We start from the raw sequence: 15,862 nt of genomic DNA, 5'->3' as shown, positions 1-15,862 counted from the left end.
TAAAAATGGTGAAAAATGTTGATCATTGTTTCCCTAAGCCCAAGATGACGTCCTCAAATGTCTTATTTTGTTCACAACCCAAACAGATTCAGTTTACTGTCACAGAGAGATGAAAAAAAAAAAAACCCCAGAAAATATTCACATTTAACAAGCACAGAATTTTGCATCTTACCTCCCTATAAGTGACTCTGTGAAAAGTGAAAATGATCGATTGATTATTGAAATAGTTGAAGATGATTTAATAATCATCTAATAGCCTTATTGATAATCATTGCAGCTAACATTAATTCTGTAAGATGACCCATATTTAGAGCTATGCCTCTAAATGTTTAATAATACTGAGCTTGTTGTGTGTCTGTGTTTATGGTTGATTCATTTCTATGTGGGAGGATCATTTTACATACATACATATTTTACTTTTTTTTTTTTTTTTTTTAAAAAACCTGAATTCTAAATATTTCTGTATAAGTCAACTCAATCAGAGCCTCCTGTTCTCAATCAGCCAATTAGAGCTGCAAGAAGGCGACTGGTTAAATCCCAGCAGGAGGATCTGGGACTGGTTTCATGGCTCCAGGATGGACGGGTTCCTGTCCACGTTTCCACCCTACAATGTGTGCGGTAACCCGGTCATCTGCGGCCCTCCGGCTCCGGACAGCAGCTGCGTGAAGAGAGAGGGCCGCTTCGTCACCCCGCAGGGCCTCAACTACCTGGAGCTCTGCAAGGCCATCATCGCCCAGGTGAACCCCGGCCTGCCTCCTCCTCCTCCTCTGAGGAAGGCCAACACCAAGGAGTGCGGCGTGCAGGTCAACGCCAAGGTGGATAAAATCGTGCAGTGCTCGCTGGGTCCCAAAACGCTGTTCTGCCTGGAGGGCTGCGATCACAACGTGTCCTCGAAGTCTCCGAAGACCCCGGAGGATCTGTCCATCACGCCGCCGGTGAGCAACCTGCGCTTCCTGCGGCCCGTGTCCATCTACTCCCCGGTGTTTGACCGCAGGATCCCCCTGAAGAAAGCCTGCGATGATGAGGGTGGGAGTGAAGGAGAAGACGAGCACACCGAGTCTGACGGAGATGCTGCTGAGACGGATCAGACTGGTGAGGACACGGTGAAGGACTTCAAGACAACTTTCCACCGCTCCTCGAAGGGCTCCAACTTTCAGGTGTGTTTCTGTGTCAGAGAAACCCTCAAGAAAACAAACACAATGATAACTGGTCCTGTTTTATAATTAGAAAAAATAATTCAGTCCCAGAATTCAGTGGGTATATGCTCTTAAATTAGGGGAGACCTGGGGCGGTTGTAACCTCTTTTTTTGCATGTTCTGTCATAACTTGACTACTTAAAGTTGAGATCAAATGAAAAATAGCTTTTTAACTGTTTAGATCACATTGCCAGTAATGTTGTTCACCTATTTTACAATAATCCCTGCCCCCCCCATGTAAAAACAATTTATTTGTATTTTATATCATAAAACAAAATACAATATAAGCTTGAGGTAACAATATCAAACAATAATATAACACCTGCCTCTCGATTAATCAGCTTTTAGCAGCACAGAGCTAAGGCTGATGCTGCATTTAAGACGACGTTGGAGGTTGCAATTTCCAACTTCTGACCTCGAGCTGCTCCAGGTACACGGCGCCTAAAGTAAACATAAAACATGATCTTGACAAATTAATGAGTTTCACTGACATTCATTTGAACCCTCAGCAGTGCAGCCTCATTGCACAAACAGTTAAATTCACATGCAGACCAGGTTTTGTTATATGATTGATGACATCACATCATGTCATACAGGGACTTCTTCATGAGGTCGGGGCAGATTAATTTTCCCTGAGTTTGCAAGTAGCGACTTCGACTTTAAGTGGTGTTCAGTTGTATTTTCTATTAGTAAGAGGTTGGCAATTTATGAGTCCCGAGTCGTCTGGACTGTAGGATGAGATTCATTAGCTTAGAAGCAACAGTACGGTCCATCACCATCAAACCTTGTTCTGCTTCACCAAAGTACCATCGTTACGGGCCCGCTGGATAGAATTTATTCACTTCGGGCAAAGTGGTGTCTGTGACTGAAGATTATGCATGAGGCATTTTACAGTGGGCTGCTTCAGCAACAAATGTTGGCTACATGGATCATACAATGGACTGGGCCTCATTGACAGGCAGGAAGAGAGTCCTCCTGAGAATGTGCAGAGTCAGTGTCATCACTCTAGCTTGTTTCTGATTGGATAGATTTCATAAAAGGCAGTGTCTCAAGGCCTCTGTTGATCCAGCCTCAAAAGTTTTTTTGTTTCTTGCATGTCCTCAATCAGTGTGTCACACAGAAAGCCTACCTTCATCACAACGCAACTGTGTGCAGTGACTTTGTGCACAAGTGATGTCAATTGGAGCAGATATTGGCCTGGCACAGCTGTATCAGTACCGGCCTATATGCTGTCCAGTATGCATGAAACAAAACATAATGCAGATTTTTAGTTTTATAGGCAGCATTAAATACAAATGAAAAGTTTAGTTTAGTTTAGTGGCCTGACGTCACTTTGGCAAATAAACTTTGTCAAAAGCGTTTCATACCAACATTTGAGGGTATTTGTGTTATGTATACATTCTGTATTTTAAACCCTTTTATACGCACCCTATAATACAGAATATGTACATAAATGCATGTTTTTATCAGCATCTTCACCAAAAATCCAGTTTTGGTCAGGCTCTAATTTCAGTGTTTGTCTTTATTTTAGTTTCTGGAGCAGAGGTATGGATTTTTCCACTGCAAAAAGTGCAACATCCGGTGGGAGAGTGCTTATGTCTGGTGCATCTCTGGAACCAGTAAGGTTGGTGGTCTGCTGTTTATTGCCCTCTACGGTTTAGCACACAATAAATTAATTTTGGTAAAACCTTCATAATAAGAATTGATGATATACATTATTTTTTTTTAATGTTGACAGGTGTACTACAAGCAGCTCTGTCGGAAGTGTCAGATGGGGTTTAATCCCTACAGAGTGGAGTCCATCCTCTGCAAGGTACATTTACTTGTCTTTTGTTACTCCAAGAAGAAATGTAGCAAGATGAATTAACCACTTTAGTTTAGTACTGAACTCTAACAGGTGGATGAGACCACCGTTTTTCTTGAAAATCTTTTTTTTTAATTTGGAGCTTTCGTAATGTCCCTGAACACCTGATGATTGTGCATGATTCACCAGGAGTCAGAAACGTCCTCTCTGACGGTTTCTTCTTCTTCTTCCCTCCACTGTCTCCTCTTCTGTCTCAGGGTTGCTCTCAGACATGCTGCAGCTGTGAGAAGAAGCAGAGACACATCAACATGAAGAGGCCTCATCGACAGGACCTGTGCTGTCGCTGCAAAGGCATGAGGCTGTCCTGTGACGCCACCTACAGCTTCAAATACATCGTCTGAGCCGCCCCGACATGTTCGCTCTGCTCTGGAATCCTCCATTCAACACCTAGATGTTGATCTGATGGCACTTATCAGCAGACAGCTCATATCTCGGCCTTGGTGGTTCTATTTGAAGCATCCCTTCATTCATCCTGGGGCTAAACATGAAAAAACTATTTTTGTGAGAGGAAATAAAGTTTGTGAAATAAACAAATTGCATCTCAAAGGTTGATTGAATTCTGGTTGATTGACTAATTATGTGCACGGAGGTGAGTATGCAGTGAGAAGTCACTATTCACAATGATTTTGGAAATTTGTCCAGTATTCAGTGGGCCCATATGGGCAATTTTGGCCAAGTACATCCACTGAAAGTGCTCCTTTTTTCCACTGACTCTCTGATTGTTATTCAAAATGTCTGATAACATTGTAGATATTTTTGTTCAAGAGTAATATACATTTTGTTTAAAGTTACTACAAAGAACCTTCATATTTTGTTGATTTTGGAGGCCCCTGTGGACAAAAGAGGTAGTGTTTCCTCCAGCTTAAACACAAAATATAACTTCAAAAATAAAACTATGTAACAAAAATCTCCTGCTTAATTTTAGCTGGCTAACTTACTACTCACTGTAATTTTGTATGAGAAAACGCAAACAAAGGCTCGTTTTATCTCATTTCACACAGAATCTGACCTGGTGGTAGCCATTAACAACTGCATAGAAAAAGCCAGTCTTCTCCCAGATGATCTCGTTCATGTAAGTCATACAGAGACATCAGACGGTATTGTAAGCAGACAAACTTGACAGAATAAAGTAGAGACAAAGTAAAATTCACCAAAACATTTTGGTTAATCTTTTCACTGTTCCAACAATCACCAGCCCTGATTTGGTTGAAAATAAACCCTCGTTCAGAGGGGGAGATGTGAAAATACACGCTGTTTCTTCCTGCTGCTTCTCTGATGTACCAATACAACTTTTTTCCAATACAGCTGCTTCACTGACAGTGTTTCTTTTTTCAGTTCAGGTTTTGTCTTCAGTGCCAAATTGTATTTTTTGGTGCCAAAATTTAATGTCACTGTTCTAGCCCCATAAAAATATGGTCTAGGGTGGAAAATACCAAAGTTACACTTTACATTTTGAAAAGGATTTAATTTTATGTTTGCATCTGCCAGTGGACCATCAGGATAAGAGTGGAATAATAATGTGTTAATTCCATTCTAGGAAAGACTTGATGTTTGCTGCAATAATGAGGCAAAACATTTGTGCATATCAGTATCGGCCAAAAATTAGTTGGAAAATATTGGATATTGTAAAAAATTCAGTATCATGCAACCAGATTTATAACAAATGAGTCCTAATAAGTCTGACAAATGAGAAGTTTTTACAACTGAGTCTTGATACTGAAGAGTGAAATACAAGAAATAATTTTCATGAGTCTTTTACTTTGACACCGACTTGTACAGAGCATCAACTCAAAAAACAACTTCACAAAGGCTGTAAAAGTATTTACAAGGTGAAAAAAAACAACTACAGTCTGAATCTAAAAAGCTTTAAAAATGTGCAATTTCTTGTTTGGCATGCACACACACGTTCTCCCACACACAGGAAAAAAAAAAAAAAAAAACATACCCGCATGAGCTCAAAGCTCCCTTTTGTATCTCATACAAACATATCTTTCAGATAAAATATGATTTTTGTTAATAAATAGTTCAAACACTCCATACAGTACACAGAAGATGCATGCATGGCAGTTTGATTTGAGAGAACAAACATTGATATAAAACCTAATGAGTGTTGATTTATAGCTGATCAGATATAAATAGGAAAAAGATATTTGTACAGTAAGAGGGGAAACGAGGGAGAGTCACAAAAAAGGGCCGACGACGGGAAGTGTTGGACTTCAGTAGTAACACGGGATTTGTTTTGAACATCGACAATGAGTGCTGAATGTCAGCATTTCCCTTAACGTGTAAGGTAACTACATACCACACACAAACATATGCTACAATGGTTGTGTGCCCATAACTAGAAACAGTATACAGACAGACAAAATATTTGAGTGTATACATGCACCATCCTCATGGCGTGTGAACACAGAAGGTCAACAGTGTAGGACAGTGTGCACACTCACTAATGATGCTACCACAGATAATGGCATGATTAGTCTACCAATGTTTACAACAGTAGTCAGGAGCTGGTTCACTGATACAGAATATAAGCAGAGCGAGGAGGGCAGCATGAGGAATTAACGCTTGAATATTCTGCATCCGCTCTTTATCGATCAGTCTTTCAGTCAGTCTGTTGGAGAGGTCAGACTTGTAGGGAGCGAAAAAAAAAAGGGACACGAGTACAGTAGAAAGCATTCAACTGGGTCATGCATTGCACAATTTCCTCCAAAAAACAGTAGAGACAACAGGAGAGAAAAGTTAATCCAGCTTTTTCAGCCTTTTCTCTCACAGTTACAAAACAAACAGTAACATAACTTCCTCTCTGTGACATTTTTCTTTTTAAAAACTAATACCAAAACTCCACTTAGTGCAAAAACTCTACCAGTGTCACGGGTAGTTTCCTCACTGTCTTTCTGGTGACGCCACCAGCAAACCCTCATGAAGGAGGCAGCAACAGTCAATCAAGTTCAATCAGGTCTTGAGTTCCTCTGGGAAGCAAGTTTAGAAATCCAAGCTCAAAGCCTTCACAGGTCCTCCGGGTGCAGAACAGACGAGACGCTGAGTGACGACCATCAAGCAGGACTTAAACCAGGAGCACATCAATTTTACAACAAGTAGCTGTAAAGCAAAGCCGGCGCTCGCGTATAATCACATCAGGTCGTCTTTATCAGCAGGCAGCAATCTGTAGTATCGCGTGTGTTCAGTGTTTCGTCCTGTTATTAAAGTGTCAAATCTGCAAGTGTGTCGTCTTCTCCTTTTCAGATTCAAAGATCTGCTCAGGAACACTGTAAAAAGTAACTTCAGACAACTCAAAATGTCAAGACAACTTACTTCAATACATTTTTGAGTTCTGAGCTCAACACAAACTCTTAAGTTTTGAAATAAACTACAAAAGTTTTGCCATCCTATAATCTTTAGTTGAGATAATTTACTTATCTTCTTTAGAAAAACTTTCAATCTTTGAGGTTTGGGGACACAAAAAAATATAATATTAAAATACTGACGGAGCAATATGCAGCAATTGTGCAGGCAAAATTAACTAAAAAAAAGTTTTGCTGACCTATAATCTTCAGTTGAGATAATGTAATAATGTACATGAGATAATGTAAGTTTTTCAAAACATAAAAGTTTGAGAGTCTGGGCTCAAAACTCAAGAATCTAATGCAGTATGTTGCCTTAAAATTTTGAGTTTTCTCAACTTTTTTGTTTTTACAGTGAACAGTCAGTTTCAGGCATTTGAATTCACAGAAGTCTCTTTAGGTCCTCTGACAGTGTAAGTTGACATCTCAGGTTTGGACGTCTGACGGTTCAGCTTTCAGGAGCCCCCCTACTTTCAGTAGGGGCAGGGCGGCGTGCCCCACCTTCCCCAGGTAGCGAGATAAGGGCATGGCTGCACCTCCGAGGGAGCAACAACAGCCCCATGCAGCAGCCTCTCCTGGGCCGGTGGGACAGGGAGGGGGAGGCGGGGGAGGGAGGAGGGATGAAGACGGCGCAGGGCCGTGGGTTAAGACTGTGTCGTGGTTGGGGTGCAGAACTGGCAATGGGGTTGATTGTTTGTATGGCGAGCGAGGGAAATGGGGGAGGTGCGAGCCCCGTGGTGGAGCAGGTGGTGCGTTTGTGTCGGAGTGTGCGAGCAGGGTGGGTTCAGAAGCGACAGTTGGGAGCATGTTAGAGGCAAGAGATGATTTGAGGTGTTTGCTGCTGTGTATGTGTAACAGTGGTGAGCTGTGAGATGAATGTCCTCTGAAAGGATGATAAATGTTATCGTTGAGATAGCTCCTCCTGAGCTTGTGTGTGCGTGGCAGTGTAAAATCTGGTGTGTTTGAGCAGCTTTGAGATGAGAACAGGTCTGGAGGTTTGGGAAAATCAAGCAAAGACGTATCAGAGTCTGCAGTGGATGAGGATGAGGATAGCAGCGGAAGGTTTGGGTCTAAATATGGTTCTGGTGGTGGTGTTGGGAGAGGCGGCAGGCCGGTATCTGTCTGGAGCTGTGCAGCCGAGGCAGCAGACACACAGGTGGAGGCAGGGGCCAGGTGTGCGGGTGCTGGGCGTCCTCTATAGGAGTAGGCAGAGATGGTTTTGGAAGCGTCAGTGGTTGCAATGACGGGGGAGGTAAGGGAGGGGAAGGAGGGGGTGGGGGGCTCCTGAGCTCCTGTCAGAGGCTGGTCCCGGAGGCGCTGGAGTCGGGGAGGTAGGTTGTGACGACCCGGTACCCCTGGGCGCGGCGGATCATGTCGCGGATCTCCCCGTTCAGCTCCAGCAGCTTGGAGCAGATCAGGCTCAGGTCCTGGCGGGAGCCAACCAGGGCGATGGTGCCCGTCTGGCCCAGCGTCTGGTGGCGGAAGTAGACATTGAGCAGCGTCTGGACCTCGCTCTCTGAGCAGCCACCAAACACTCCGTTGGGCCACTGCCTCCTGAAGAACAGATACCAGAGAAGGTGTGATTGGTCAGTATAATAGGTGATGTTTATTTAAACACTTAAAAACATAATCGATCCGGTAATTTCTATAACGGGCAGCATATCATAAATATTATCAGAGTAACATCTAACTGTTGCTGACTGTGGCTAACTGTAGCTGCCGTTTGGCTGAACAGGAACCTTGGAGCACCAGGGAAGTGTTTGTGTTAACATTACACCGGAACTGGACTCACTAGTCTCCCAGTGACCTCAGTCAGAACACCTCCTGAGGTACAAAGTGGTATTGCTAGACAGGACAGGCCGAAGCTAGCTGGTTAGCATACTAACTTTAGTAGATATCTCTACAACACAATACATAGATGTCTTTTACTTAACATCACAGTAACTTGGCATTGTAACAAAACTGAAATTCTTACATATTGCACCTTTAAGGATATTAAATATCAGCACAAATTCCTGGATGTTGATCTGGCAACCATTGTCTAGTGTAGCAGTTTTGCAGACAGACTTGTTACTCACCTGAACTCCTGGATGTAGCGCACAGCTTTGGTGAACTCGTGGTTCTTAAGGCACTCCAGTATGGACTGCACAGCGGCCTCCGACGTGGGGAAGCTGGGCACGACCATGGCGGCCACCTGGGTGGCGTGGGCATGAGTGTGGGCCAAGTGTTTGTGCTCCAGGTCGCTGGCTACGGCCGCTTCTGCTGCCTGCAGGCTGCTCCTCAGATCAGTGAGCTCTCGAGACATGTTCAGCAGCTACCAGGTGGGAGGGAAACGGACACTGGTTCAGTATGTATTTTAACTCATCACAGAAGTCAGTTGTATTCTCGGCTTCGTCTCCTCTGTGACGGGCTGGCACACAGTATATAGTGTGTTGAACACGCCACTAATGAGAGAAAATTGAGTTAAGCTGTACGTGGGTCCATACTGTTGGCCGGTGTGCAACAGGAGCAGAATACTGAGTGGAGTTGGCTGCAGTGAGCAAACTGGGACACTCCTGCTTTGTTGTGAGTAACTACCTTGCTTTTGCTAATATTGTGGAATCCCACCATTCATATCATTCATTTAAGTGTAAGCCTAACAACATTTTGATTAACTGACAGCAAGCTGATTAATATACATTGTCCTTTTTCAAATAAATAAATAAATAGTGCTGGGAGGCATCTCACCTTGATGCAGTGGTGATTGCTTATGGACTGCCTTTACAAGGTATATGTCTTTCTCAGACAGGTTTCCATCACAGGCAAGTATCCATTTAACAGTTTCAGTTCCAATACATTGTCCAACAAACTTCCATGCTGCCACACACGGTCAAAAAACTGTTTGCTTGCCCCTGTTCACACACCTGCTGCTCATCAGCTTCACCTTACCTTTATTACCTGTGTTTTACCTAGTGCTCCACCCCATGTTCAAACAACAAAACTGCATGTCTGCATTTTCCAAATAATTACCTCTACAAGAAATAAAACAAACAAAAATATTACTGTGGCTCCAACAATTATGTATCTTGTATTCTGTAAATCTACAATGTCTGTGAGTGTGTTGCAGAGCTCGTTGAGATTTTGTGTACGAGGGTAGTTGGGGAAATCCAGTAGTGCAGAGTAGTCCTGTTTGTTTCTATGACTTATTATTTGTTTAACTAATGTACTGTATATAACCTTTGATGATTAAATCTACCTTGTACACTGCAGCACAGAAACACAGTATTTCAAATACATAGTTTGTACACCAGTGAACACTGAGAAATCTAATTAAATATCTGGGTGTGTGTTTATCTTGTATGTAAAACACACCCAACAGTCAAGCAGAAAAAGATCAACAGCATCATCGATTTTGACAGCAGATTACTTGTTAGTGAATCTTCTCTCAAAGTCACAGGAGAATCAATAAAATAACTTGCTGTGTTAAGAATACAAATTATGTCTTTATGAGCAGTGACTTGTCTCACCTCAGGCACAGAGCTGATGGCATGAACTTGACCGATGAGCGCGCAGTAGGACTGGAAGAGAAGGAGAAGCTGGAAATGCAGCTTGTAGAGCCTCTGACAGAGCTCCAGTTGCTAGAGGACATTAAAGAAGAAACAGGGTCAGATTCATTAGTAGCAGGGAACACACAAACACAACAACACAGTCTCAGAAGTACACACCACACATACACACACATGCAAAGGAGAAGCTAGCTGATTGTCTTGTGCAAAGTAAATTAAGCAGTTTAATTTAGAGGAATCTAAGGCAGTGAAGTGAAGAAACTTGTAAGAGAACTTACTGCAAGAGACTCCATTTGCTAGACAGCGAGAGAGCATGTTAGGGAATCAGAGTGAGGTGAGAGGAAGACAAAGCATCAATCAAACACATGCACAGCACAGTATGAACCACCACTTTTCATTGTCAAGCTACCAAGAATTAGTTAACAGTGTATAAAAGACACCAACTTCAAATTTTATCTGTCCTTTGTGGCTGAAGGAGGATAAATAGATAGATAACACACAACTAACATGCAAAGAGAGCAAACGTCTCAGTGTGACAAAGTCAGAGGAGCAGAGAGATCAGAAATACAAACCACAGGTGAGAAAGTTACCCATATGTTTGTCTGTAAACTCTAGATATCTGCATAGTACGGAAAATAACTGCACCGTACCTTCTCCTCAGAGTCTCCAGGCTGGCAGGTGACCACACTGTCACCAGGGCACCTGGGAAATGTGTCCTTACAGTTTCTCAGCCACTGAGGTAAAAATGTAAGGTAACAGGAGCAGAAGAAGGAAGTGGAAAAGAGGACAAACGGTAAGTATTTTGTTCATGTTTTGTCTGAAAAACAAACAGATTTATCAATAACATGTAGAGGTTGAGTTACCGATACAGCAGCCTCCTCTCTGGTGTTGTAGGTGTCCAGATACTCCTGCAGCTCAAGCGCACTGAACTTCATCTTTTCAAGGAGACCATAGGACATGATCTGGACAGAGCAACAAGAGGAATGGAGGTGAAAAATTAGTTTGATGCTGAATAATTGATGCAGAATAATTTAACACACAGCCTGTTTCCTTGGCTGATCCAACTTTGTAAACCCCAAATCATCCATGACACAAAATTTCAGTTAGCAACACATACATTGCACACTTAGCATATACTTTATACTTGAATGAACTACAAAAAAGGTTGTTCAAATGTTTTTATGTTAACATGACATGTAGCCAATTTCTTTGTCAATAACACGGATAATTTGTGTTCACTTAACATCACAAAACACATTGCAGTGTTATGCAGAGCACAGATATTTTGCTTTCTTAGCAGTCAAAGCAACATTTATTTTCAGACTGCAGGCAGAGCATATTAGCAGACTTCTCATCATGAACTGTGTGAAAAAGATGAGAAACCTCAAATTTTCCAGGCAATATAATTTTGAGTTTTGAGACACTTAAGTTTTGAAAAACTAATAATGTTTTGTTGTGAAAATCTGTCTTTCTACTTTAGATAAACTTGAATCTTTGAGTTTAAGTATTTCAATAATTCAAGTGAAAGTGAATAATGGTTAATAATTTAATATTTTCAATTGAAACCATTTGATTTTCAAGCAGGTGTGGAATGACAAATAAGCTCTGAAATGCGTTTCTCAGGGTTTCTAAAACTAAAAAATTCAAGTTTATCTCAAGAAGAAAAGTAAATTATCTCTGATTATAGGTCAGCAAAAGTACATTTATTTTTACAGTGCACTGTGTACATTAAAAATTTTGTGTGCAGTTTTTGTGTTTACAATTTTTTTTTTTAAGTTAAGAGAGCAAATTAGTGTTTACAGTGAACCAATATGGTATAATCTATGCCAGATGTTTATGTTTAACAGCTATACTCACCGTGTCAGCATCAATGTAGATTGTGGGACAGTCTGAGCATGTGGTCAGCATCTGTGAGGACCTGAGGAACTTTGATCCGATGCCCCTTAAACCTTCTCCAAGGTAGGTGGCAACATCAGTTGTCAGGAGGCAGAATTTACCCTGGAGGTTCTATGAAAGAAAGGAAAAAAAAATTAAGGAATTATTATACTGCTGTACATCCAACAGGATGTGAGAATTTGCATGAAGAGAGAAAGGAGTCACAAAAATATACCTACAGTGTGATAAATCATGACTGATTTGTACAAATCCTTCACACGATTTACCTTAAAGAGAGACGAGAAGACTTGAAACGTATGGACGGCACAGGACCCGTCTGAGTCGGTCACAAGCTGGTTGATGTGACAGCGCCACGCCTCCTCGGCATCGTCACACACGGTGGGCTGGAACGCTGCCAAGATGGCGGAGAAAAATGGAGAGGGGGGAGGAGGAAAACCAAGGTCCTCCAAGTCATCTACATCATCACGTAAGCTGTCGCCATGGAAATGGGAAAGAAATGGGGGCACAAAGAAAAAAAGGTTTTGATACTTTCTCCCCAATTAAAAGGTGTTTTTTTTTATCAAACTCAAATGCCCAGCTCCCTCATGGGATTATATCAACTAGATAATGTGATTGCCTGTGTGTCATTTAGATCTGGTTCAAGTGGTATTTGGAAAATTAAATTTGAAATTAAAGCTAGCCTAATATATCTAATATATGGGTTACAGCATGCAGAAAATATAATGAACAAAGGAAAACAATGAGACATAATATAACATATACAAAATGTAGGGTTTGAGAAATACTGTTAGTTTGCATGCAACCAAATGTTACCCACGTATACAGTAGTGTTTCTATTTTGTGATTCAGTTATTTGCACAAGGTTTGTGTATATGATAATGACCATAAATTGTATGTTTTAAAGTATTTACAGCTCATTTCATTGTAACTAAGAGCTTATAATGACCTGAAACCTGCACCACGAAGCCAGTTCAACATACTGAGGATATCTTTTCATTATCCAGCTTCACTATCCCTGACAACCACAATCACGCTGAGTGGTCACATAACAGTGATCATCCACTTGGTAAGTCAACCCAGGTTTTCCCAATCTAGCCATCAGCACGTTCGGTGGTTGCAGCATATGATCAATTGCAGTATGGACAAGACTATTGGCAGCTGAGCAGCATATTTTACAAACAAAGAGCCAATTATCACAAGACAAGCACGAACAAGTTAAACACATAATCCAGGCCAAAAGTAACACAGTTGCGGCTGCCAAATTCAGGAAGGACAGCTGGCAAAAATATCAGGCTGTGTGAATGTGTAAATTAATGGCCTTTAATATCACGCTGCAACCGAAATGTAAAAAAATTATATTAAAACATCATTCAAAGCAGTAAATAGGCTTACATCTTACATCATCATATCTTCTACTGCAAATACCACAAGTACAAGGACTCAGTGCTTCAATCAGTCTGTTGTAGGATATCATTATAGAAAAGAGCAATGAAATGGCTTTGCCATGGTCACTGTGGTGGAGATCATGACAGAACCGTTCTCTCCACAGAGGTAAAACATTTTATGGTAAATAAGGCAGTTAATCCATGTATTCTGGTCATCAGCTGTCAGTTTGTCAGTTTGCACGAATAGAATACCTCCCTAATAACCAACTAACATGGCAACCACGAGCCAGGCATTGACTCAGAACTGTCAGCATCGTTTGTGAAGGCCTCTGCAGAGTTTCATATTTTGACTGGACTGCGGAGCTCTGTGCAGACCCTCTGAGGAGCTCCACACTCACCGAACAGACCCTCCACACCGCGTTACCATGGCGTTGTACCCCAGTACGAAGTGAACCACTGTTGTAACCCTGAAAAAAGTTACCTCGCTGACCCTACATGTACCTGCTCTGTAATACAGGCCTCTAATCTGTCCCTGAATGCTGTATACACAATAATTTTGGTGGTGACAGATTGAAATAAGCATTTAGACTGCAGTTTAACTGAGGTTTAGTCCTACTGCCAGTCAATCTGCAAGCTGACAAAAAGTTCCAGTGAAACAACACTTCACATTGTTCCCTGTTGTTTTACTCCTGTCTGTCACATTCACCTGGGCAGACAGTTGGGGTCTAGAAAGTCCAGCGGTGGTTGGCAGTAGTCTGGGTTGAGACCGTGATCCAGATTGCGCGGCTGATCCTGAGGTTGCCCCGGCAACTCCAGGGTGAAGCTCTCGCCGCAGTCCGAGCCAGGGGGCAGCTCATTGGCGCTCAGTGACAGGTCATCATCCTGGGCCTGAGTGTCCTCGTCATCACCACAAACCCTCCCCTGAGGAGACAAAGATGTTACATTTAACAAATGTATGTGTACAAATACATAAGTACATATGTATGTATGTGTATGTTTGGAGTATTATTCCTCACATGTAGGCCTCCATGATCATCATGGAGCACTCCCTGGCCTGGCGTGGTGGCGTTGAGGGATTGTGGGTCGGCAGATGTGTCGTAAGAAGTAGATAAGGAGTCAGTGTCTTTGGTTTCCTCTGATGGAGACGGGTTAGTCTGGAACAGGAAGGCAAACCAGGAATATCTATAATTTTGATTGATTTATCCTGTCAGATTGGGTCATTACAATAACAGACTTCAGACGACGTTAATGTTGTATTGATCCAGCAGTTACGGCTACGCACGAGCTGAGAGTGAGAAAGGCTCTGGCTAGTCGAGGACTCCTCTTCCTCTGAGGACTCGTCTGAATCGTGAGGGTCCTCATGACCCAGACTGGGGGTGCTGCCTGAGTGCTGGCTCTCCTCCAACAGGTCACCCAGCTCCGTGCTGTCCAGAGATCGCCGACGCACGCCCCAATTAAAGTTATCGACAGTCTCGCCCTAGATAAAACACACACACAGACGCATTGGAAGACAAGGGCAGAGGCAGCAGTAGCAATGAATTTCACTGCTGTGAGAAGAATATTAACCTTCAAGATAATGAATAGGTGCTGTCTAAGGCTGGGCTGCACAAACAAGGATTAATTTTTCAACCTGATTAAGTCATCGACTAACTTTAAATTATGTTGCACCAAACTTTTAAACTTAAAATTGAGAAAGATTAAATTTAAACCTCTTTTTCAGCGTGATCCAGTTTTAACTTTAAACTCATGTCTGTTTTTTTCCATTCAGTCGGCCAACTAGTTTTTCTCAAAAGAGGAGAAATTAGTGCTTCTCTGCTGAGAAATAACGGGTGGCTAACTAACTTTATAGCTAGCTAGCAAACAATGTGATGTTTTGTTAAATTTTTAACCTTAGCTAGCAAACAATATAACGGTTTGTTAGGAATACAGAGCAGTCAAAAGTTAACGCTCTTTTATACTTACTATGTCCCAGCAGCTGTCAAATTTATTTTTTTATTCATTCATTTATTTATCTTAATTTTGATAAACAAGTACCTCCGCATTGATTAACCTCTATTTAATTTCAAGGATTTATGAAACTGAGATAAGTTTTTAATTGTGCAACAGAGCTCTGCTTAATGTTAGCCTGGGTTTTGCTAAACTCTGATTAGAGCTAATCTTAGATTAAATTAATCTTTGTTGCAACCCAGTCTGAGAGCGCCTGATGACAAGCACAAGATGCAAATGAACTGTTATTCATGGCGTGGAAATATGCTGGAAAGGCAGTTGGCATTCAAAATGATAATCTTTATCCCATAAAGACATGACAGTATCATTTGTCTCCATTATGACAAATAGCAATAATGCCAGAAAAGTAGTTCTGCAACCAAGCTGTGAGAGCAAAATGAAGCACAATCATCCTTTGTTTGTTTTCAGAGGGAAACAAAGGAGCCAGCAACACCACAGCGCTGAGAGAAGCTAATGTAAGTGCTCAGTGTGAGAGACCTTACCTGGAGCTCCTAGGCAGCGAGGGGAAGAGAGAGAGACACAGAGTTAGACAGACAGAGAGACAAGGAGGACGGACAGAGAAATACATTTCAAATATATTCATGTTAAAGAAAGAAATGAATGAAACACACATTAAAGGTAAAAG

The 15,862-nt window shown here is 41.8% G+C and overlaps 2 protein-coding genes across 2 annotated transcripts in view; one reads left to right on the top strand and one right to left on the bottom strand.

The window, feature by feature from the left end:
• Nucleotides 1-519: 519 nt before the first annotated feature.
• Nucleotides 520-3,596, top strand: zar1l (zygote arrest 1-like). Its single transcript, XM_084730349.1, has 4 exons — nucleotides 520-1,157; nucleotides 2,728-2,820; nucleotides 2,935-3,009; nucleotides 3,258-3,596. Exons 1-4 carry the CDS (start codon nucleotides 576-578, stop codon nucleotides 3,399-3,401), a joined length of 894 nt encoding a protein of 297 aa, XP_084586475.1. The 5' UTR covers nucleotides 520-575; the 3' UTR covers nucleotides 3,402-3,596.
• A 1,202-nt stretch (nucleotides 3,597-4,798) lies between these two features.
• fryb (furry homolog b (Drosophila)) overlaps nucleotides 4,799-15,862 on the bottom strand; it is a 66,564-nt gene continuing 55,500 nt past the window's right edge. Inside the window, exons 56-67 of the mRNA XM_084729795.1 lie at nucleotides 15,720-15,728; nucleotides 14,513-14,707; nucleotides 14,247-14,384; nucleotides 13,937-14,151; nucleotides 12,112-12,316; nucleotides 11,807-11,956; nucleotides 10,813-10,911; nucleotides 10,600-10,683; nucleotides 10,228-10,245; nucleotides 9,911-10,021; nucleotides 8,483-8,718; nucleotides 4,799-7,958 (exon numbers count right to left, since the gene is read on the bottom strand). Coding sequence (XP_084585921.1) covers nucleotides 7,700-7,958; nucleotides 8,483-8,718; nucleotides 9,911-10,021; nucleotides 10,228-10,245; nucleotides 10,600-10,683; nucleotides 10,813-10,911; nucleotides 11,807-11,956; nucleotides 12,112-12,316; nucleotides 13,937-14,151; nucleotides 14,247-14,384; nucleotides 14,513-14,707; nucleotides 15,720-15,728 — 1,719 coding nt within the window. The 3' untranslated portion in view covers nucleotides 4,799-7,699. The remainder of the gene's footprint in view (nucleotides 7,959-8,482; nucleotides 8,719-9,910; nucleotides 10,022-10,227; nucleotides 10,246-10,599; nucleotides 10,684-10,812; nucleotides 10,912-11,806; nucleotides 11,957-12,111; nucleotides 12,317-13,936; nucleotides 14,152-14,246; nucleotides 14,385-14,512; nucleotides 14,708-15,719; nucleotides 15,729-15,862) is intronic.

Source organism: Lutjanus erythropterus, chromosome 11 (assembly GCF_056507025.1).
Source record: "Lutjanus erythropterus isolate fLutEry1 chromosome 11, fLutEry1.hap2, whole genome shotgun sequence".
NCBI classification, from domain to species: Eukaryota; Metazoa; Chordata; class Actinopteri; order Lutjaniformes; family Lutjanidae; genus Lutjanus; species Lutjanus erythropterus.
The sequence above is the reverse complement of the archived record's forward strand: the minus strand, read 5'-3'. Positions and strand labels throughout refer to the sequence as shown.